General features: G+C 35.6%; 1 protein-coding gene and 1 pseudogene across 1 annotated transcript in view; one reads left to right on the forward strand and one right to left on the reverse strand.

The window, feature by feature from the left end:
* The window catches only part of EYS (eyes shut homolog), a 1,637,266-nt gene that overhangs the window by 194,976 nt on the left and 1,418,200 nt on the right, over positions 1-24,090 (reverse strand). The window contains 1 exon segment of the mRNA XM_032341352.1: positions 18,081-18,189. Within this exon segment, the coding sequence (XP_032197243.1) occupies positions 18,081-18,189 (109 nt within the window).
* The window catches only part of LOC116587891, a 44,248-nt pseudogene continuing 38,413 nt past the window's right edge, over positions 18,256-24,090 (forward strand).

Here is a 24,090-nt window from a genome sequence, read left to right on the forward strand (position 1 = left end):
TCACTGCTAATGCAATCTGGGATCTATCACAAACTTGCAGACTCAGCGATTCCAAGGCCATGACCCTCTCTCACCGAGGATCTCTGACATCTTTGTGTATTGATCACACACCTGGAACAGCAAACCCTCTCACAGCTTTGACAAGTGTGCTGGTTTAGCACAAAACTGATAGAGGATGGAAGAATATCCTCTTCTTCTGTCAGCAGTAGGCAGATCTGAAGGGAAGTCTATACAGTTATCTATGATTTATTAGACCATTAAAAAACACCCAAACAATGAAGTGCATGGGTCTTGTATTTCTTCTGATCTGAGGCTCAAGCCTAGCTAGAGTCCTGAAATGTCTAAAAAAGCTGCTGCCGTTGACTGCACATAGATAACCATTAAAATGGTTGACGTCCTCTATCCCCAGACTCTTAATTATCCAAGAGCTGCCTTTTGTGTGTATAATCATTCCTAAGGAGACAGGTCTTTAAAATAAGTCTTTTCTAATAACTTCTTGTGAATCAGACTATGGAGAATAGAGTCTGACATCAAGATATGATCTTACAAGATAAAACCACAGAGAACAGACATGGATAATCAAGGAGGAATCATCAAGATAATGAAGAATATGAATGGTGACTGAGGGAAAAGGACTCCACAAATGACTAGGTGAAATGAACATTCCCTTTCCTCTCAGAGTTTTCTCTTTAAAGGAAGAATATAGCTGCTCTTTTATAAAATGTGGGAATAAAATAAGAAGACAGGCAAAAGGGAAGAAACTTCTAAAAACCAGAAGTGGAGACAGATAAGAAGCTGCTTTATCTCTTTTTAATTCTGTTTTAATTTGAATTTGGACACTGGAGTCTACATGCATTTCTGTAATGGTATCTTGATTCAATGTTTAGTTTTACAGCCTTAAATCTGTCTGAAATTAAATAACTTTTATGTTAATAGGAAGGTAACTCTAATGTACTTTTTACTTAAGATAACTATTGGAGTGTACTTGTCTTTAGCCAAGAATATGATGACTTATAATTGAAATGAATTGACTTTTGGGTGTTGATGCCAAATTTTTGTTTTTAATATTTTCTGAAATGTATGCAGACAAATTCAAAATCAGAAAACATCAAGTCTTAGAATAGGGATGAATAAGAGATGTTGGCTAAGGTGTTTGGGAAGAAGGATTATTTAAATAACTTCTTACATATGATTTGTCTAAAATTTCTAAAAATTTAGAGGCATTAAATCAAAGGGGATCAAAAGGAAGAACAAGGATATATCTCAATCCTTCATATCTTTGCAGTTAGAAGATCTCTTTCTCTCTCCTTCCCTCCAATAGTATAATAATCTGTGATCTTAGAGTCTCTTTTATATTTTTATCCCTTTAGGACAGGCCCTCCAACATTGTCATCTTGGGATTCTCTTAGAGTCCACAGCAGTGTCTTACAAATAGGTGGTTTAATGTAAGTTTTTTACAAATCACCTTATTCAAGAAACTTAATACTATTTTTTTTTTTTTACAGTTTCTTATTTATTTTCTAGGCCTCTTCCACTTTATGCTGCCATAGAACCTTGCTGTTTTGCTAGATTCAACATATGGGAGGTTGTCACTGGATACCACTCAAAAAGGAATATTAATATGGCTTTAATTCTAATATAGCTTTCTATATTTAGTATATATAGTATTGAGTGCTGAGTAGTGCTTATATGGAAGTTCTTTAATTTCTTACGAGATTAATATCAAGTAGCTTAAACAAAGAGGTTTTTTGTTTGTTTGTTTGTTTTTCTTTTTTTAACATTTGATAAATAGTAATGAAATCATCACTGATCCCATACTTTACAGTTAAATCTTTGATTCTTAAGGCTTTTTAGGTTAGGGAATGTTCTCAAAATAGTATCTCCTTACTTTGTCAAAGAAGGAAGTGAACTTTAGTGAAACAATCAATGAACTGAGTTGCTACCCTGTGAGCACAGTTATATAGGAAAGTTGAAATACCCAGAAAAAAAAAGGATATGGGATTATTCTTGTCTGTAAGGAAATTTAATGTAATCTGGGGGAATGGAATCACAAGGAAATGAAATATCTAGAAAATTCAGTATACCAATCAGCAAGATGGCCAAATAAAAAGCTCCAGATATTTCTTCTCTTAGGGAAACACTAATTCAACAACAATACACAAACCAAATACTTCTGTGAGAAAAGAGTAGATTGAGTTAAGAAGCACTTTTACCCTAGGTGAATATGAAACCAGCTGTATCGAAGATGGTAGGAAAATCTGTGACACTGGCCAAAGTTTCCCCCCAGACTCAGTGAAGCATAACTGGAAGAAAACATCCAGCTCCCAGTTTCATTCTGGGGAGGGAAATAGAAGACTGAAACATATATACTAAGTGCAGACTTTTCAGGGCCTGCCCCAAGGGACTAGCTTTTGTCTTGCCTGAATCTAAGTGCTGATAAGAAAGTGTGCCAGGTTGGCGGCTACTGAGAACAAAGACAAAGTTTTGGACTAGCATGCACTCACTCACCATAGACATATCCTGCAGCTCACTGGGAAGGGTGGGTGAAACCTCCTTAACTTCTGACTTCTCCCTCACAATGGAAAGAGTTGAACTGTGCATCCAAAATAATGGCTTTTCAGGGGGCTGACTGAAGAATAAGTTTGTTTCTTCTCTCTTGGAGTACTGACAGGACATCTTACTATGTAGATGTCTGGCCATCACTGAAAACAAAAGATGGCTGGATGGTATTTTGCTGTTCCAGAGGACCACTGATGTAGCAGACTGAGGCTGATATGATTTTGTGGCCTCTTACTGGGGCCAGAGCAAGGGGGTGGAGTGGAGAAGAGTAGAACATGCTTCCAACATTCTGGGTTTTCTATGGACTTCTGGAGGGCCGGGTTTCTATTTGGCCTGACTTGGAACTTTGACATGACCCATATATCCTAAGGACTCTGGGGCTGCTGAGAACAAAAGAGAACTGGGTAGCTTGTGGTAACTCCAGAGAAACTGCAGAAATGTAGACAGACCAGAGGGAGCAAAGTACTACGACTGCCTGAAAAAAGAAACTGGCAAATTCTTATAATGGGGAATTTACACACACCAGTCCACAGAAGATGTATCCACATAAAGGTTTGAGAGGTTCCCAGACTCTGGGCTGGGAGACTTTGGGTTTCTTAAATCTGGTTGTCCAGATCAGGACAGCTGGGCTGATTGATGAAGGTCCTTTCTTATACAGAACAAGTCCATAAAGACTGGGAGAGATGTCTGTTTTTTCAAATGTGTAGATCCCATTATGAATTTAAAAAGGTACAGGAAGAAACAGGAAAAATCAAAGGGACAGAATAAATCTCCAGCAACCAACCCTAAAGAAATTGAAGTACCCGACAAAAGAATTTTTAAAAAGCTGTCACGAAGATCCTGAACGAGTTCAGGAAAATGAAGCATGAAGAAAATGAGAATATCAACAAAGAGAAAAGACAATAAAGAATCACCAAGAAGTTTTGGAGCTGAAGATACAAAACTAAATTGAGAAAATCACTAGAGGGATTCATCAAAAGATTTGATCAAGCAGAAGAAAGAAATAAGCAAACTCAAAGACAGGTTTCTTTGAAATTATTGAGTTAGAGGACTAAAAAGAAAAAAAAGATTGAAAAAGAGTGAGGAAACCTAAGGAACTTATAAGACATTATGAAATGAATCAATATATGCATTAGGCGACTATCAGAAGAAGAGAGAGAGGGATAGAATCCTTACTTGAAGATATGATGACTTAATAAACATGAGAATTTTAACTTTTCTTATTTAAGTATTTTCTTATTTGATTCTTTCAGTTGGAATGAAGATAAACATTTATTGCTGTATTGAAAAAGAAAGACATTAATGACTGAAAATTTCACAAATTTAGGGGAAAAATGTACAACCAGATTTAAGAAGCCCAAAAAACTGCCACAAGAAAGAACTCAAAGAAGTCCACACCAAGACACATAATCAAATTGTGAAAAGCCAAAGATAGAGAAAACTGAGAGCAGGAAAAAAAAAAAAAAAAAAAGTGACTCACCACATAAAAGGAGTCCCTATCAGGCTATCAGTGAATTTCTTGCCAGAAATCTTCAAGGCCAGAGGGACTGGGATGATATATTCAAAGTGCTCAAAACTAAAAGAAAAAAAAACTCTGCCAAACAAGATCACTATACCTGGCAAAACTGTCTTTTAAAAACGGACAGATATAGACTTTGCCAAATAAACTAAAGCTGGGGAAGCTTATCACTAGTAGATCTACATTACAGGAAATGCTAAAGGGAGTCCTTCAAGGTGAAATGAAAGGACTCTAAACAGCAATATAAAAGCATATGAAAATATAAATCTTATTAATAAGGGTGGATATATAAACAAATATAGAATACAATACTGTAATGGTGGGGCATACATCACTTGTCATTCTTGTATAAAAGTTAAAAGATAAAAAGTGTAAAAACATTTTAACTATAAGACGTGTCAATGTATGCACAATATAAAAAAAGGTGTAAATGTGAGATCAATCATTAAGTGTAGAGAGGGAAGAAGTAAAAGTAAAAAAAAAAGTAAAAGAAGTAAAAAAAAAGAGGTAAAAAAACCTTGAAGATTAGAGCAGCTGAAGTTTTTGTTTGTAAATGTTTATAATTGTAAGATGTTCAAAGTCAGCTCTATGATAACCACAAATATAGAGTATATGAAAGATACAAAAAAATGACAAAGGCATCAAAGTATGTCTCATACACACGTGTATACAAAAATCAGTGAAACACAAAGGAAGAGTGCAAGGGAGAAAAAGAGGGATAAAAAAGCTATAAGATAGAAAAACACTGAAATGGAAAGAATAACTCCTTACTTACCAATAATTACTTTATATGTAAATGGAGTAACTCTCAATCAAAAAATATAAAGTGACTGAGAGGAGGAGTCAAGATGGCGGAGGAGTAGCAGACTGAGATGACATCAGGTTGCAGGAGTTTAGCTAGATAGTTATCAAACCATTCCGAACACCCACAAACCCAACAGGAGATTGAAGAGAAGAAAAGCAGCAAGCAATTCTAGAAACAGAAATTCAACCACTTTCTGAAAGGTAGGACGTGTGGAGAAGTGAATCTGAAGCAATGAGAAGATAGACCAAAGGGGGAGGGGCCAGCTCCTGGCAAGTGGTGGAGCAATGAGCACAAAATTCGAACATTTAAAAGTCTGCTCCACTGAGGGACATTGCTCCAGTGGCTAAGCCGGGGTGGAGCACTCTCAGGGACAGTGTGGCCTCAGGTCCAGCAAGGTCACAGAAGGATCGGGGGTGTTTGAGTGTAGCAGAGCTTGCTGGTATCAGAGCAGGGAAGCCGGTACAGAGACGGAGCTGAGGAGTGAGCTCTCATCTTGGGGTTACCTTAAACTGTGATCTGTGGCAAGGTCAGGCCACTGTGATCTGTGGGGTCAGGGACCCCACAAGTGGCACATTTGAGGAGACTCACCTTCATCTGCCAAAGAGCAGAGTGGCAGAAATCTGCTGGGTTTGGAGACTCCAAACAGGGTCAGAGACAGAAATGCTTGGTCACAGGCCAGGTGAGCTCTGAGCACTTCCGGAGACCAGGGAAACAGGAGTGATTGACAGCTTTTCTCTGAGGGCACATTGAGGAGTGTGGCCCTGAGCACTTGGCTCCTCTGGGCTGGAGATTGGGAGGCCATTTTTATTCCCATCCTCCAGAGCTCTACGGAAAGCATAGAGGGAATAAAAGCTCCAAGAGCGAACCTGAGCAGATTACTTAGCCTGGCTTCTGGCAAGAGTGGTGCAATTCTACCTCGGGCAAAGACATTTGAGAATCACTGCAACAGGCCCCTCCTCCAGAAGATCAGCAAGAACATCCAGCCAAGACCAAGCTCACTGATCAAGGAGAACAGCAGAATTCCAGAGGAGGGGAAAGCAAAGCATGGAATTCATGGCTTTCTCCAAATGATTCCTTAGTCTTGCAAAGTTAATTAAATGTTTTAATTTTATTTTTTTCTTATTCTAATTTTTAACTTTTCTAATTTTTAATTTTAACTTTTCCTCTTTTAACATTTTTTAATTAGTTTATCTTAACAATACCTTTCTAAAAAAAAATCTTTTTAAACCTTCATTATTACAGTCATATTTTATCTTTCATTGTATCTAACTTTATTTTCAGAGTTTTTTCTTCTAAAAACTTTTGGGATACAATTTCTTCTAATAGATCAAAATATACCCTAAATCTAGCACAGGGGTTTGTTCTAGTCTCCAGCCTGAGCAAATTCTCCCCACTTTCTTTTTCTTTCTTTTTCCAATCAATTTATCTTATCAATTCCTTTTATAGAATTTTTAAAAATTTCATCTTTACAGTCATATTCCATCCCTTCAACGTGTTTACCCTTATTTTTGTGTTTTTGTGTTTTATATATATCTTGTGTTTTTGTGTTTTTTATATATATATATTTTTCTTTTTTTTTTTTAAGATTTTATTTATTAATTAGACATAGACAGAGAGAGATCACAAGTAGGCAGAGAGAGACAGGGAAGCAGGCTCCCAACTGAGCAGAAAGTCTGATATGGGGCTTGATGCCAGGACCCTGAGATCATGACCTGAGCTGAAGGCAGAGGATTAACCCACTGAGCCACCCAGGTTCCCCTAAGTTTTTCTTTCTTTAAAATTTTGGGACCAAGAGACCAAAATATGCCCAAAATCAAGTGGGTGGGTCTGTTCTATTCACCAGTCTAGTGTGTGTGTGTGTGTGTGTATAAAATACACATATTTATATGAAAAAATATATATTGTAAAAAATATATATTTTTAATTAAAAAAAATTTTAATTTTTAAGAGACAAAAATATGCCCAAAATCAAGTGGGTGGGTCTGTGTATTCACCAGTCTAGTGTGTGTGTGTGTGTGTGTGTATATATAAAATACACATATTTATATGAAAAAATATATATTATAAAAATATATACTTTTTAATTAAAAAAAATTTTTTTTTGAACTTCTTTTTACCTCCTTTCTTCTCCCCCCAATTTGGGGTCTCTTCTGATTTGGTTAGCATGTATTTTTCTGGTGTCTTTGCCACATTTTTAGCATTTTATTCTCTAATTCACATATTATTATCTGGATAAAATGACAAGACAGAAGAACTCACCACAAAAAAAAAAAAAAAAAGAACAAGAGGCAGTACAAAGGCTAGGGACCTAATCAATATGGACATTGGTAGTATGTGTAGAGTTCACAATGATTATTCTCAAGGTGCTGGCTGGGCTTGAAAAAGGTATGGAAGGTATCATAGAAACCCTTCTGGAGTAATAAAATCTAAAGCTGAAATCAAAAGAGCTATTATGTGTTGTAATAAAAAATGGAGGCTCTAACTGCTACGATAAATGAGGCAGAAGAGAGAATTAGTGATATAGAAGACCAAATGATGGAGAATAAAGAAGCTGAGCAAAAGAGAGACAAACAAATACTGGACCACGAGGGGAGAATTCAAGATATAAGTAATACCATATGATGAAACAATATTAGAATAATTGGGATTCCAGAAGAAGAAGAAAGATGGAGGGGGGTAAGAAGGTATATTGGAGTGAATTATTGTAGATAATTTCCCTAATACGGCAAAGGAAACAAGCATCAAAATCCAGGGGGCACTGAGGAGCCCCTCAACATCAATAAAAATAGGTCCACACCCTGTCATCAAATAGTAAAACTTACAAGTTTTAGTGAAAAAGAAAAAATCCTGAAAGCAGCTTGGGACAAGAAGTCTGTAACATACATGGTAAAAATATTAGATTGGCAGCAGACTTATCCACAGAGACCGCGCAGGCCAGAAAGAACTGCCATGATATATAGAGAGCACTAAACGTGAAATATATGCAGCCAATTGTACTATATCCAGCTAGGCTGTCATTGAAAAGAGGGGAGATAAAAAGCTTCCAGGACAAACAAAAACTAAAAGAATTTGTGAACACCAAACCAGTCCTATAGGAAATATTGAAAGGGGTTCTCTAAACAAAGAGAGAGCCTGAAAGTAGTAGACCAGAAAGGAACAGAGACAATATACAGTAATAGTCACCTTATAGGCAATACAATGACACTAAATTCATATCTCTCAATAGTTACCCTGAATGTAAATGGTCTAAATGCCCCTATCAAAAGACACAGGGTATTAGAATGGATAAAAAAAACAAAACCCAACAATATGCTTTCAACATGAAACTCATTTTAGACCCAAAGACACTTCCAGATTTAAAGTGAGGGGGTGGAAAAGAATTTACCATGCTAATGGACATCAAAATAAAGCTGGGATGGCAATCCTTATATCAGATCAATTAGATTTTAAGCCAAAGACTATAATAAGATGAGGAAGGACACCATATCATACTTAAAGGATCTGTCCAACAAGAAGATCTAACAATTTTAAATATCTATGCCCCTAACATGGGAGCAGCCAAGTACATAAACCAATTAATAACAAAATCAAAGAAACACATCGACAATAATACAATAATAGTAGTGGACTTTAACAGCCCACTCACTGAAATGGACAGATCATCCAAGCAAAAGATCAATAAGGAAATAAAGGCTTTAAATAACACACTATACCAGGCGGACATCATAGATATATTCAGAACATTCCATCCCAAATCAACAGAATACATATTCTTCTCTAGTGCACATGGAAGATTCTCCAGAATAGATCACATCCTGGGTCATAAATCAGGTCTGAACTGGCACCAGAAGATTGGGATCATTCCCTGCATATTTTCAGACCACAATGCTCTGAAGCTAGAACTCAATCACAAGAGGAAAGTTGGAAAGAACTCAAATACATGGAGACTAAAGAGCATCCTACTAAAGAATGAATGGGTCAACCAGGAAATTAAAGAAGAATTGAAAAAAAATCATGGAAACAAATGATAATGAAAACACAACTGTTCAAAATCTGTGGGACACAGCAAAGGCAGTCCTGAGAGGAAAATATACAGCGATATAAGCCTTTCTCAAGAAACAAGAAAGGTCTCAAGTACAGAACCTAACCGTACTCCTAAAGGAGCAGGAGAAAGAACGGCAAAGAAAGCCTAAATTAGCAGGAGAAGAGAAATAAGATCAGAGCAGAAATCAATGAAATAGAAACCAAAAGAATAGTGGAACAAATCAATGAAACTAGGAGCTGGTTCTTTGAAAGAATTAATAAGATTGATAAACCCATGGCCAGAATTATCAAAAAGAAGAGAGAAAGGTCCCACATAAAATAAAACCATGAATGAAAGAGGAGACGGCACAACCAACACCAAAGAAATACAAACAATTATAGGAACATATTATGAGCAACTATACGCTAGCAAATTTGACAATCTGGAAGAAATGGATGCATTCCTAGAGACATATAAACTACTGAAATTGAACCAGGAAGAAACAGAAAACCTGAACAGACCCATAACCAGAAAGGAGATTGAAGCAGTCATCAAAACTCTCCCAACAAATGAGAGCCCAGGGCCAGAGGGCTTCCCAGGAGAATTCGACCAAACATTTAAAGAAGAATTAATTCCTATTCTCCTGAAACTGTTCCAAAAAATAGAAATGGAAGGAAAATTTCCAAACTCATTTTATGAGGTCAGCATTACCTTGATTGCAAAACCAAAGATCCCATCAAAAAAGAGAATTACAGACCAATATCCTTGATGAACACAGCTGTGAAAATTCTCACCAAAATACTAGCAAATAGGATCTAACAGTACATTAAAAGGCATATTCAGCATGACCAAGTGGGATTTATTCCTAGGCTGCAAGGTTAGTTCAACATCCACAAATCAATCAATGTGATACAATACATTAATAAAAGCAAGAACAAGAACCATAGATGGTTCAATAGATCAATAGATGCTGAAAAACCATCTGACAAAGTACAGCATCCTTTATTGATCAAAACTCTCCAAAGTGTAGGGATAGAGGATACATACCTCAATATCATCAAAGTCATCTACGAAAAATCCACAGCAATTATCATTCTCAATGGAGAAAAACTGAGAGGTTTTCCTCTAAGGTCAGAAACACAGCAGGGATGTCCATGATCACCACTGCTATTCAACATAGTACTAGGAGTCCTAGCCTCAGCAATCGGAAAACAGAAAAAAAATTAAAGGCATCAAAACTGGCAAAGAAGAAGTCAAGCTCTCATCTTTGCAGATGATATGATACTTTATGTGGAAAATCCCAAAGACTTCACTCCAAAACTGCTAGAACTTGTACAGGAATTCAGTAAGGTGCCAGGATATAAAATCAATGCACAGAAATTAGTTTCATTTCTATACATCAATAAGAAGACAGAAAAAAGAGAAATTAAGGAGTCAATCCCATTACAATTATACCCCAAACCATAAGATACCTAGGAATAAACATAACCAAAGAGACAAAGAATCTGTACTCAGAAAACTATAAAGTACTTTTTGAAAGAAATGGAGGAAAACACAAATGAATGGAAAAATGTTCCATGCTCATGGATTGGAAGAACAAATATTGTGAAAATATCTATGCTACCTAAAACGATCTATACATTTAATGCAATCCCTATCAAAATACCATTAATTTTTTTCAAAGAAATGGAACAAATGATCCTAAAATTTATATGGAACCAGATAAGACATCAAATAGAGGAATGTTGAAAAAGAAAGCCAATTGGTGGCATCGCAATTCCAGATTTCAAGCTCTATTATAAAGCTGTAATCATCAAGATAGTATGGTACTGGCAGAAAAACAGACATATAGATCAATGGAACAGAATAGAGAGCCTAGAAATAAGCCCTTGATTCTATAGTCAACTAATCTTTGATGAAGCAGGAAAGAATGTCCAATGGAAAAAAGACAGTCTCTTCAACAAATGGTGTTGGGAAAACCGGACAGCCATATACAGAAAAATGAAACTGGACCATTTACTTACACCACATACAAAAATAGACTCAAAATGGATGAAGGACCTCAATGTGAGATAGAAATCCATCAAAATCCTTGAGGAGAACACAGGCAACAACCTCTTTGACTTCAGCCGCAGCAACTTCTTCCTAGAAACATCGCCAAAGGCAAGGGAAACAGGGCCAAAATGAACTATTGGGACTTCATTAAGATCAAAAGCTTTTGCACAGCAAAGGAAACAGTCAACAAAACCAAAAGACAACTGACAGAATGGGAGAAGATATTTGCAAATGACATATCAGATAAAGGGTTAGTATCCAAAATCTATAAAGAACTTATTAAACTGAACACCCAAAGAACAAATAATCTAATCAAGAAATGGGCAGAAGACATGAACAGACATTTCTGCAAAGAAGACATCTAGATGACCAGCAGACACATGAAAAAGTGCTCCACATCACTCAGCATCAGGGAAATACAAGTCAAAACTACGATGAGATATCACCTTATACAAATCAGAATGGCTAAAATCAACAAGTCAGGAAAAGACAGATGCTGGTGAGGATGTGGAGAAAGGGGAATCCTCCTGTACTGTTGGTGGAATGCAAGCTGTTGCAACCACTCTGGAAAACAGCATAGAAGTTCCTCAGAAAGTTGAAAACAGAGCTACCCTAGGACCCAGCATATCACACTACTGGGTATTTACCCTAAAGATACAAATGCAGTGATCTGAAGAGGCATGTGCATCCAAATGTTTATAGCAGCAATGTCCACAATAGCCAAACTATGGAAAGAACCTAGATGTCCATCAACAGATGAACTGATAAAGAAGAAGTGGTATATGTATATACAATGGAATACTATGCAGCCATCAAAAGAAATGAAACATTGCCATTTGCAACAATGTGGATGGAACTAGAGGGTATAATCCTGAGTGAAATAAGTCAATCAGAGAAAGACAATTATTATATGTTCTATGTGATATGAGGAATTTGATAGGAAAAGTGGGGGTTTTGGAGGGTAGAGAAGGGAAAAAATAATACAAGATGGGATCGGGAGGGAGAAAAACCATCAGAGACTCTAAATCTCACAAAACAAACTGAGGGTTGCTGGGGGGAGGAGGACAGGAAGAGGGTTGGGTTATAGACATTGTTGAGAGTGTGTGCTATGGTGAGTGCTGTGAAGTGTGTAATCCTGACGATTCACAGACCTCTACCCTGGGGCTAAAAATACATTATATGTTAATAAAAAATATACATAAAATGACTGAGTGGAAAAAAAAGATTAAAAAAATCCCAAAATACAACTATATTCTATCCATAAGAAACTCAATTTTAAGGACACATATAGCCTGCAAAAAAAAAAAAAAAAAGAAAAGACACATATAGCCTGAAAGTGAAAGAATGGAAAGAGATATCCCACACAAATAGTAACCAAATAAGAGCAGGAATGGCTATCGTTATTTGGACAAAACAGACTAGTCAACTACAGTCATAAGAGACAAAGAATGACATTATATAATGATTAACAGGGTCAGCTGGTTAGGAAGATCTAAAAATTATAAATGTATATGCCCCAATGTCAGCTCACTCACATATACGAAACAAACACTGACAAAACCAAAGAGAGAAATAGCAATGCAATAATAGTATGAGATTTTAATATCTCACTCTCCATAATGACTAGAGTATCCAGCTGGAAGATAAAAAGGAAAAAGAAGACTTGAACAACACTGCAGCACAAATGGACCTAACAGACTTATACAGAACATTCGATCCAACAGCAGCAGAATACACATTCTTCTCAAGCACATAGGGAACATTCTCCAGGATAGATTATAGTTAGATTACAAATAAAAAAATCTTAACAAATTTAAGGAGACTGAAATCATATCAATTATTTTTTCCAAACATAATGGAATGGAACTGGACACCAATAGCAGAAGAAAAAAATGGAAAATTCACAAATATAGCTGACTCTAGAACGACATGGGTTGGACTGAATAGGTCCCCTCTATGCAGATTTTTTCCAATAAATAAATAAATACACACACACACACACACACATAGAGTACTGTAAATACATTTCTCTTCCTTATGATTTTCTTAATAGTATTTTAACTTATGTTGTTATAAAAATATAGTATATAAATATATATAAAAATATGCATTAATCAACTGTTTCATTATCAGTTAGGCTTCTGGTCAACAGTAGGCTAATAGTTAAATTCTGGGGGAGTCCAACCGCATGGAGGGCTGGCACCCCTAATCCCCGTGTTGCAATGGTATGTGAAAATTAAACAAAATGCACTCTTGTTTCAAAGAAGAAATGGTTCAAAAAATAAATTAAAAAATTTAGAAAAAATCCTGAGACAATGGAACATAATATACCATAATTTATAGGATGTAGCAAAAGCATAGTAACTGGAAAGTTCATAGCTCGTAAAGCTTTTATTAAGAAGTAGAAAGATCTCAAATCAACAATGTAACTTTACACCTCATGGAGCTAGACAAAGAAGAGTCAACTAAGTTCAATGTTAGCAGAAAGACTAAAATTATACAAAAACTAGAATGGAAATACAATAGGGAACAGGAACACATTAGAAAAAAATCAGTAAAACTAAAGTTGGTTTTCTGAAAAAATCAAAATCTACTAACCTTTAGCTATAATAATTTAAAAAAAGGAGATTCAAATGAAATCAGAAATGAAAGATGACATTACAACTGATGCCACAGAAATAAAAAGGATTATGAGATAACTATGAGCAATTACACAGCAACAAACTGGATAACCCTGAAGAAGTGGATCAATTCCCAGAAACATACAGTTTACCAAGAGGGAATCATGAATAAATAAAAAATCTGAACAGATGAATAATAAGAGAATGAATCTGTAATCAAAAACCTCCCAACAAACAAAAGCCAAGTAACAGATGGCTTCAGAGGAGAATTCTACAAAATATTTAAAAAAGAATTAATAACAATCCTTCTCTAGCTTTTCCAGAAAACTGAAGAGGAGGGCACACTCCAAGAGCCCATTCTCTGAGCCTAGCATCTTCCTGATACTAAAGACAGAAAAAGACATTACAAGAAAAAATTCTGCAAGCTCATATACCTGATGAATAAAGATGCAAATCTTCAGTAAAACACTGGCAACCAAACTTAAGAGCACATTTAATTATGAGAATTATATACCCTGACCAAGTGGGATTTATCCCTGTAATGCAAGGATGGTTCAAAATAAAACATTAATCAATGTGATGCAACACATTAACAGAACAAAGGATAAGGATCACACAATCAACAGATACAGAAAAAGTATTTAACAAAATTCAACATCATTTTATTATAAAAAGACTCAAACTAGGAATAAAAGGAAATTACTTTACATAATAAAGGCCATATATGATAAGCCTATAGCTGATACCATACTCAATGGTGAAAACCTGAAAACTTTTTCTCTAAGATCAGGCAGAAAACAAGTGTGCCAATTCTTAGTACTCCTATTCAACATAGTACTGGAAGTCCTAGCAGAACAATTAGGCAGGAAAAAGAAATAAAAGGAAATAATCTCTGTAGATGACATGATGATATATACAGAAAATCCTAAAGAGTGCACATAAAATTAAAACTAATAAATGAATTTAGCAAAGTTGCAGGATACAAAATCAACATAAAAAATGAGTGTGCTTCGGAGCGCCTGGGTGGCTCAGTGGATTAAGCCGCTGCCTTCGGCTCGGGTCATGATCTCAGTGTCCTGGGATCGAGCCCCACATCGGGCTCTTTGCTCAGCGGGGAGCCTGCTTCTCTCTCTCTCTCTCTCTCTCTCTGCCTGCCTCTCTGCCTACTTGTGATCTCTCTCTCGGTCAAATAAATAAATAAAAAATCTTTTAAAAAAATGAGTATGCTTCTATATACTTAAAATGAACAATCTGGAAATCAATTAAGAAAATAATCCCATTCACTTAGCATCAGAAAGAGTAACATTCTTAGAAATAAAGTTAACCAAGGAGATGAATGACTTGTACACTGAAAACTGTAAAACATTGCTGAAAGAAATTAAAGAAGACACAAAAAACTGGAAAAACTTCCTGTGTTCATGGATTGGAAGACTTAATATTATTAAAAGTTTATATTACCTAAGTGATTTACAGATTTAATGCAATCCTTATCAAACTTCCAATGGTATTTTTTGAATAGAAAAATAATCCTTAAATTCGTATGGAATCACAAAGGATCCCAAATAGCCAAAGCAATATTGAGAAAGGAAAACCGGACACATGACACTTCCTAACTTGAAAGCACATTACAAATACACAGTAACCAAAACAAAGATGGCTTTGGCATATAGACAGACATATATACAAACAGAACAGAGTAGAGAAAACAGAAATATACTTGTGCAACTATGATCAAATGATTGTTGACAAGGTGCCACAACTATACAATGAGGAAAGCACTGTCTCTTCAACAAATGGTTTTGGGAAAACTGGATACCAACATGGAAAAGAATGAAGTTGGACCATTACACTACACACAAAAATCAACTCAAAATTGATTAAAGACTTACAAATCAGACTTGAAACTATACAAATTGAAGAAGAAAACAAAGAAGAAAATCTTCATAACATTAGTTTTGGCAATGATTTCTTGGATACAGCACCAAAACCACAGGCAACAAAAGCAAAAAAAGAGACAAGGGGCGCTATGTCAAATGAAAAAGCTTCTGCACAGCAAAGAAAATGATCAATCAAATGAAAAGGCAGTCTACAGAATAGGAGAAAATATTTACAAACCAATATCTGATACAGGGTTAATATCAAAAATATATAAGGAATTCTTTTTTTTTTTTTAAGATTTATTTATTTATTTGACAGATAGAAATTACAAGGAGGCAGAGAGGCAGGCAGAGAGAGAGGAGGAAGCAGGATCCCCGCTGAGCAGAGAGCCCAGGACCCTGGGATCATGACCTGAGCAAGAGGCAGAGGCTTTAACCCACTGAGCCACCCAGGCGCTCCAAAAATGTATAAGGAATTCTTATGCCTCAATAGCGAAAACAAATAAGCTGACTAAAAAACTGGCAAAGGACTTGAAAAGACATTTCTCCAAAGACACAGAAATAAACAAAAGATATATAATAAAGATGTTTAACATCACTAGTCATCAAGGAAATGCAAATCAAAGTCATAATGAAATACCACCTCACATTTGTTAGGGTAGCCATTATAAAAAAAACAACAGCGAATATCAAACGTTGACAAAGATGTGAAGAAACAGAAACCTTTGTGCACTGTTGGTGGGAATGTAAAAATTGTGTGTTAGCTATGTACCACGGTATGAAGCTTCCTCAAAAAATTAAAAATGTACATATTATATGATCCCCAAATTCCACTAATGAGTATTTATTGAAAAGAGCTGAAAAGAGGATCATTTTTTTTTAATGTGTGCGTTTTTACAGAAGCTTTTATTTAAATTATAGTTAGTTAACATGGTGTAATGTTAGTTTCAGGCACAAAATTTAGTGATTCAACACTTGCATACCACACCTGGTCCTCATCAAAGGTGCCCTCCTTCATCCCTAACAGCGATTTCACCCATCCCTCCACCTACCCCCGCCCGCCGTCACCCTTAGTTTGTTCTCTTTGATGAAGAGTTTGTTTCTCGGTTTGCTTCTCTCTTTTTTCCCCCTATGCTCCTTTGTCTGTAGCATATTGCATGTTATTCATGATAAAATATGGAACTTTCTATATAAAAAAAGGATGACTATAGGGAATAGGTAGAGACAAAATCACATTAACTGCTTTAAACTATGTGTTTCCTAGATTTTCCACCATTTGAATAGTCTGTGCCTTGAATCTAAATATTTTGGCCATCTTGGACTCTAGCATGACTTTTTTTTAACTGACATGAGTTAATACACAGTGTAATGTTAGATTCAGGTTTACGATGTAATGATTCAATAATCCTATGCACTACTAAGTGCTCAGCACAGTAAGTATATTCTTAATCGCCTTCACCTGTTTTACTCATTCCTCACCTGCCTCCCCTTTGGCAACATCGACTTGGTTCTTTGTATTTAAGAGTCTGGAGTTTTGTTTTGTTTTTTTTTTTTTTAAATTTCTTCAAAATGAAAACCAATTTTATTCCTACCTTAACAATCCACTTGACAGTTTTCACTCTGCTGGAGCAGAAAATGAAATAAAGTGTACTATAAAGGAACAACAACAACAAAAAACCACGTTGGGAATCAGAAAATCTGGAATCAAGTCTCTTTCATTATCACTGTGAAATTTTGGACATTTGATACTCATTTTTATCAGATACGACCTTATAAAAGAGATATTCATTCTTACTTTAGAGGGTTCTTGTGAAGATCAGATGAGATAAAATACATGGTCATAATTTGGAAAATATAATGTGCTTATGCAAATGTTAGCTATTCTTATGTGTTTCTTTAGGATGCTTGTATACACTCAATAAGAGAAAAAAACTACATAGAAAAAATGGAAATAAAATGAGATTTCCAGTTCATTAGGGCCTTATACACTGCCAGCTCTAATGTGCACCAAAATTAGCACTTTGGAGCTCTAATTATACAGATTAACTCTCCATGATGATCAAATGAACCAGGAATTCTTTATCTTAAATGTATTTCTATAAAGTCATACTAAGAAGCATGTAACCAACCACATCATTAAAATTAAAAGAATTCAGCAAATTGCTTGGTCTCTGGAGGGACAAATATCCTTTTTGCTTTCAATTTTCTTCATTCGATATTTCCAGGAAAAATTCCCTGACAAGAGACTTTTTAATAGCACAGTATAAGCACTACCATATCCTATAAAAATGGAAGTTTTAAGCACTATTTTGTAACTTGCTAATTCTTCTCCATTCCTGTGGTGTTTTTCTTAATCAAGCATAACATATTATATGCAAAGTGTGAGAGGAAAATCAATTTCTTGATAAATTTAATGCAACTTTTATAGCGACAGGCAGTATTAAATAGATTTAATTGTACCTAAAGTATCAGAGATGAAAATTCCGGTGTTTTGTTGAGAGCTTTTACAAGGAGTCTGTTCAATAAAGAAATATGATTAGTGTAACTTAAAAAGAAATACTTATTTTAGATATTGAGGGCACACTTAGTAATGTTTAGAATTGGGTATCTGCATAACTACCTGAGAGACATGGGGTGTCTCTGTGTCTTGCTTCTGTATTGGAGGTTTTCCATCTGCAGTCATTTCAATCATGCAAGCAACCCGAGGGCTGCCAACAGGGACTGTGTAGCTAGAAATAAAACAGAAGAGGCCATTATTCTGTGTGTTAACTGGCAAGAACAGGGTAACTTCGCACATGGATGGTAAGTACTTCTTCAACGACAGAGGTACTTTGTGGATCATAATAGTCCTGAAATATGGCCCCAACCAAGTGTGAACATTTTAGGATAGATAAAGATATATTTCTTTTCTAACACTGAAATTTTATTTTCCTTCTCTCTTTCTGTCTCTAAATCAGGACTGGAAATGCTTTCAGAAAGTTAAACCCCTACAAAACAAAGAGAGCTTTTCTGTATAAGTAGGTAATAATAAATTTTTAGTGCTAACTGCGGTCGACATATGGTCTCACTCATGTAGGGAGACTGCTGGACAAGTGGCAGCAATGTTAAATGATGCTAAACTGCCTAGGTAGAAATTTCCCCTCCCTGGCCTACAGGGGAAATAGAAATGGAATAAGAAATGAAAGGCTGCATACCCCTGAGCAGTAAGATTACACTGTGATACAGTTATCAGAACTCAGAAAGCATGCTGCTAATGTACTAGCTGGTCCTGTGTCTCAGAGATAAAGAAAAGTATAAGGTTAAGGGAATTTGTAGAATCAATAGTGGGAATGACCAATACACAACTGAAAATTTATCACAGTTTATAGAGTGATGTAATCAGATGAAAAGGTATACATGCTAAAGTACTTGGCATAAAATTAAATAGAATTTTAAAAGACAATTCAAATGATACTACCCTGTCACTTGCCATATGTAATAATAGTAACTTGTACTGTTATGAAGTCTATTCCACAGAGATATTAGAAGTACATTCACTAATATTAAAAGTGGCTCTCTGCATACTGAAAACGTGAATGATTTTAATGCTTTCATTTTTAAAATGCTTTCACTTATTTGTATTTGCTACATTTTAGACAATGAACACACCTAATTTTTATTTTTAATTTTGACCAACTCCCCCAGTTTGCACATGACTGAGAGCTTTTCCAGGATGCAGGACCTCTCGGGGCTAAAACTAGGTAAGTGCTAAGCAAACCAGGATCAGTTGGTAAATCTACTTTTATTATTATTATTATTTTTTAAAGATTTTTATTTATTTATTTGACAGAGAGAAATCACAAGTAGACAGACAGGCAGGCAGAGAGAGAGAGAGGGAAGCAGGCTCCCTGCTGAGCAGAGAGCCCGATGCGGGACTCGATCCCAGAACCCTGAGATCATGACCTGAGCCGAAGGCAGTGGCTTAACCCACTGAGCCACTCAGGCGCCCCAGGTAAATCTACTTTTAAAAGAAAAAGTCAGTTTTGTTAAAAATCATTGGTTAAATAATTTATCAGTATTTTTTTCTTAAAATTAACTTTGGAGTCTAAGTTGAATGGGAAATACAAACCAGAATTTCCTTTTTCCCTTCCTTGCTTCAAAAAAGACAGCTGGTTTCCTCTTCCCCCTTACCTAGAAATACAAAGCTGATATGGTCCTTCTAATACATCATTCTGGTACTTTTTTTTGGCTTCTGCTCTAGTTTACCAAAGGCACTTCGAATTTTGATCAAGAGCACTGTTGAAAATTCTTCAGTTCTAGGAATGACCTCTAGAGCGCCCCATTTATGTGAATTACATATTATAGGGATCTAGGAAGCACATTTGTCAGTATAGTTGGTATGTGCAGGTAGATCTGTACGGATGCTTTATACTGGAGATGGAGGAAATACTTCTTAGGGAATGCACATGTCCTTATTAAGAAATAGTAAGATCTCTTTTTGTTTCATTGAATGCTTGTTAGAAATCTAACCATGAACTGCAGTCTTTATAGAAGGAAGCCACTCCACTCTATTTGCTTCCTGTTACCTCCTTCATTTCTTCCCAGACCCTTCCACCAAATGGTTGATTCTATTGTCAGCTTGGTCTATGCACTTTTTTGAAAATTGATACTCTAATTCTACCAGAGATTTTTCTACATGTAGATTATTATCCTTTTCATTTTTATAATCTCATATTTGCTTATAGACCAAATTGTGCGATAAGGAATGAAAAAAATGCTCTATAAACAAATTAGACACTATGCTACATAAATCATTTGAGGAAAAATCCAAGTACATATCCCTTATGCCTCTCAAGTATTGCTGAGGCCAGCCAAGTCTAATGATTTAAAGACTTGAGGATCATATTTTGAGATAATCCATTGACTGGCTGAGTGATCTTAGGCAAACCACTTAACCTTTCTTCCCTAAAGTGTGATTATCCACAGAAGGGAGATAATCATTCTTGGCTCATAAATGGTTAGTGAGAATCACATTATTTAATGTACATAAATCATTCAGTGCTAATATTAAAATCCAAAGTTAAAGCAATTATTTGCTGACTGGACAGGGATCTCTAAAGAGATTTTTATGAAAATAAATTACACAGTCAAGTTGAAGTGTTCATCTACTTCTACTAATATTGCTTATAATGGGATTCAAAATCAAATACTTAGGTTGCATTATTTTAAAAACTAAACTCTGACAAAACAGACATTTTTTTCCCCAGTGTCCTTAGCATTCTTATTCTTTATATTTATAGTCTTTAGATATGCTAAACAATTTGGCAGAGGCTTCTGACTAGGAAAAGACAATTTATTTTTAAAGTTTTAGAAAATATGCTCAAACTGGAAGTTCAGGGTATGCATAACCAAGTGAAAGGTTGTAAAAATGTAAACTGTGGGGAGTGGATTGTTCAATCAAGTACTTTTATGTAATTGAGTACTACCCAGCTCTTAAACAGGAGTTGCAGAATATTAATTAGTGGTATGGAAAGATATTTGTACAGATTAGAAAAAGAGAAAAGGACAATTTGAGTGATGCATCATTTTTATAAAAAACATGCATAGAGATAATAACAGGTTGACTTTCACTAATATTAACAGTGGCTATCTCTGCATGCTGAGAATGCAGATGCCTTTTAATTTTTTTTCCCCGCTTATTTGTATTTTCCATATTTTATACATGGAACATAAAATAATTTTAAGTTTCACCTTGTAAAAGAAAAATTCAGTTTTATAAAAAACAAATTCCATTTTTCTTTAGAAAAAAGTAAAAATAATTTAATGATATTTTTGGTTTCCTGGATTCCATGTTTTATTTCCAGGTAGACTACCTTCTTGCTAGGTACGGTGACCCTGGAACAACACAGAGGTTAGAGATAACCCTCTCCCTGCCAAAGGCTGAAACTTGACTAACAGCTTTCTGTTGCTAGAAGTCTTACCATTAACATAAACAGTCAATTATACATATTTTATGTTTTATGTGTTATATACTATATTCTTACAATAAACTAAGCTGGAGAAAAGAAAATGTTATCAAGAAAATCATAAGGAAAGAAAATAATATTTATAGTACTTTACTGTACTTGTCAAAAAATATCTGCAAAGTGGACCCACACATTTGAAACCTATGTTGTTCTAGGGTCATCTGCATTGCTTTCTGACAGCCTCTGAAATTTCTGCTTCTAGACATCTTGTGGAAGCCTATTAAACTGTTATCTAAATTTCTTTTTTAATTTTTAATTTTTTAAGACACTTTATTTATTCATTTGAGATAAGAAGAGACAGCGGCAGAGAGAGCACAAGCAGGGAGAAAGGGAGAAGCAGAATCCCCATGGAGCTGGGCTCCATCCCAGGACCTGAAGACCATGACCTAAGCCAAAGGCAGGGGTTAACTACCTGAGCCACCTAGGCTCCGTTGTCTAAATTTCTTAATCTTGTTTTCACTTTTAAAGATTTTACTTTTATTTATTTGTCACAGAGACAGAGAGAGAAAGAGAGAGAAAGAGAGAGAAAGACAGAGAGAGCACAAGCAGGGGGAATGGGAGGTAGAGGAAGAAGCAGGCTCCCCGCAAAGCAAGAAGCCTGATGTGGGACTTGAACCCAGAACCCAGAGATCATGACCTGAGCTGAGGCAGAGGCTTAACTGATTGAGCCACCCAGGTGTCCTTTGTTTTCCCTTTATTAAAATGCTTTCTTAATTTCTCTATCCTGTATTTTTCCTAGGCACCAATTTTTTCTTCAGCAGTCTCCAGGATCATTTATTCTGTCTATTGAGTTTTAAATTTCAGTGAATATGATCTTTTATTCCCGAGATTTTGAATCTTTTTTATAATTTTTAATTTAATTTGTGCCTATTCTTCTTTTATAATTTCTCCTTTAAAATGAACTATTCTTTCACTAATGCTTTCTAGCATCCTAGAAATAAACTTTTTGTCAGACTTTTCCATAAGAAGGATTTTATCTAGAGTGATTCATATTCTACTTGCTGATTTGCTTGGTTCCTTTCTCAATTTTACCGTGTGTTCTGATATTGTGTAGTGCAGGCTCATTTTCAGTGAGAAGTATTTTTATTTTTCTCTTTTTCCCCACTTCCATTCTCCTTGTTGTGCCTCTTCTGTAGTACCCAAGTCTGATTGCCTAATGGGAACCCCACTGATCTTCTGAGGATCTAAACCCAAATCTTGGATAATGTGTACTTCACAGTTCTGTCCTATAGCGATTTGAAGGTATTCACACGTTCAGTCAGAGCTGAAAAGATTGCTTGGTACAGTTCTGCTCATGATGTTTTGGTTGCATTCTGTTTTCTTCCTAGGGTGGCAGTTGGCTAAAAATCAGAATCCCAGGTGATAGTCTCTTTTTCTCTGCATGCAGACAGATGGATAGATAGATAGGTAGACACAAATATCACATGTATACTTGAATGAGTAGTTTTAGCTCCTTTATGGGAGCTGAGCTTCCCTGTTTTTAGACCTAGACCTTGGCTGGCCTGCAGTATTAGCTCTTTTGCTTCGCATTTTTGTCTGTTTCTTGTCTGGTGGGATGTTTATTTTGTTTTTAACTGTGTCTTTATATTTTCAGTTGTGTATTTTAAAATTTTCTATCTTATTGCTATGTGTTTGACACTAAGGAAGAGAGTCCAAGGGTGAGGTTAGATTCATCTTGACTAGAAGTCTATTTTTTTTTAATAATAAGAAATGACAACAATAAAGATCAATTTGAGTCCCTTATTTTTGAAGGCTATGTAAATAGAAAGTTATCTTTAATCTGCGAAGGGCAAAAGGAAGAAAAATAAGCCATCTGCAGGTTCCTTTATAATTTTGCTTTAAATTTGGAAGGACTAATTTCTTTGGCTTTGTCCGTATCAGGTTGAGAGTGTGTGTGTGTGTGTGTGTGTGTGTGCGCGCAGGCGCACGCTAAAGGCATTTCAATGTATCTGTTCACAATTTGTTTTTCAGTAGCACATTTCAAAAGCACATAAGTAAAGTGGTTTGCTTTCCTTCCAGAGAGAAATAGGAAGTATGGATTTTTTTTCTTCTCTAAGGTACCTATGTTTGATTTGTCAAATCTGGGAGTTGTATGAATCACTGGCATTACACCATAATGAAATTAAATGCTTTAAAAGGCCCTTGTAGTGCCATGCTGAAGGCTCACAAAACATAGCTCATGCATAATTGCAGTAGCTATGGAATTTTGAAGGCATGGTATAGAAGTAACACAACCAAACAGCACCAAATGCTTCTAGGGAATATTGCAAAATTGATGGTAATACTGAATGCTTCCATAGGTGCAAAATATGTTCTTTCCTCTTCTCACTAGGTTGGCTACTAACCAGCAATGATCTAGCTTGTCTCTTTGAAATTTTGTACATGATTAACTCTGCTAGTAAGTTTCTTTCTTTCTTTACTTAAATTAGACTTCAAAAATGAATGTAAAAGAATGCGTTCTTTATATGGATAACTTGTAATGTAGATAGTAGTTAAATGAATCTCCAAATTAATAACTATTCTGACCAATAATAATCAGCCTAATGTTTACCAAATTTAAGTATTGCTCTGAAGTGAATGGATAGTATTTACATTAAGCTCTAGCTTGGAACTTCCTTTAGAAGA

This window comes from Mustela erminea, chromosome 4 (assembly GCF_009829155.1).
Source record: "Mustela erminea isolate mMusErm1 chromosome 4, mMusErm1.Pri, whole genome shotgun sequence".
NCBI lineage: Eukaryota > Metazoa > Chordata > Mammalia > Carnivora > Mustelidae > Mustela > Mustela erminea.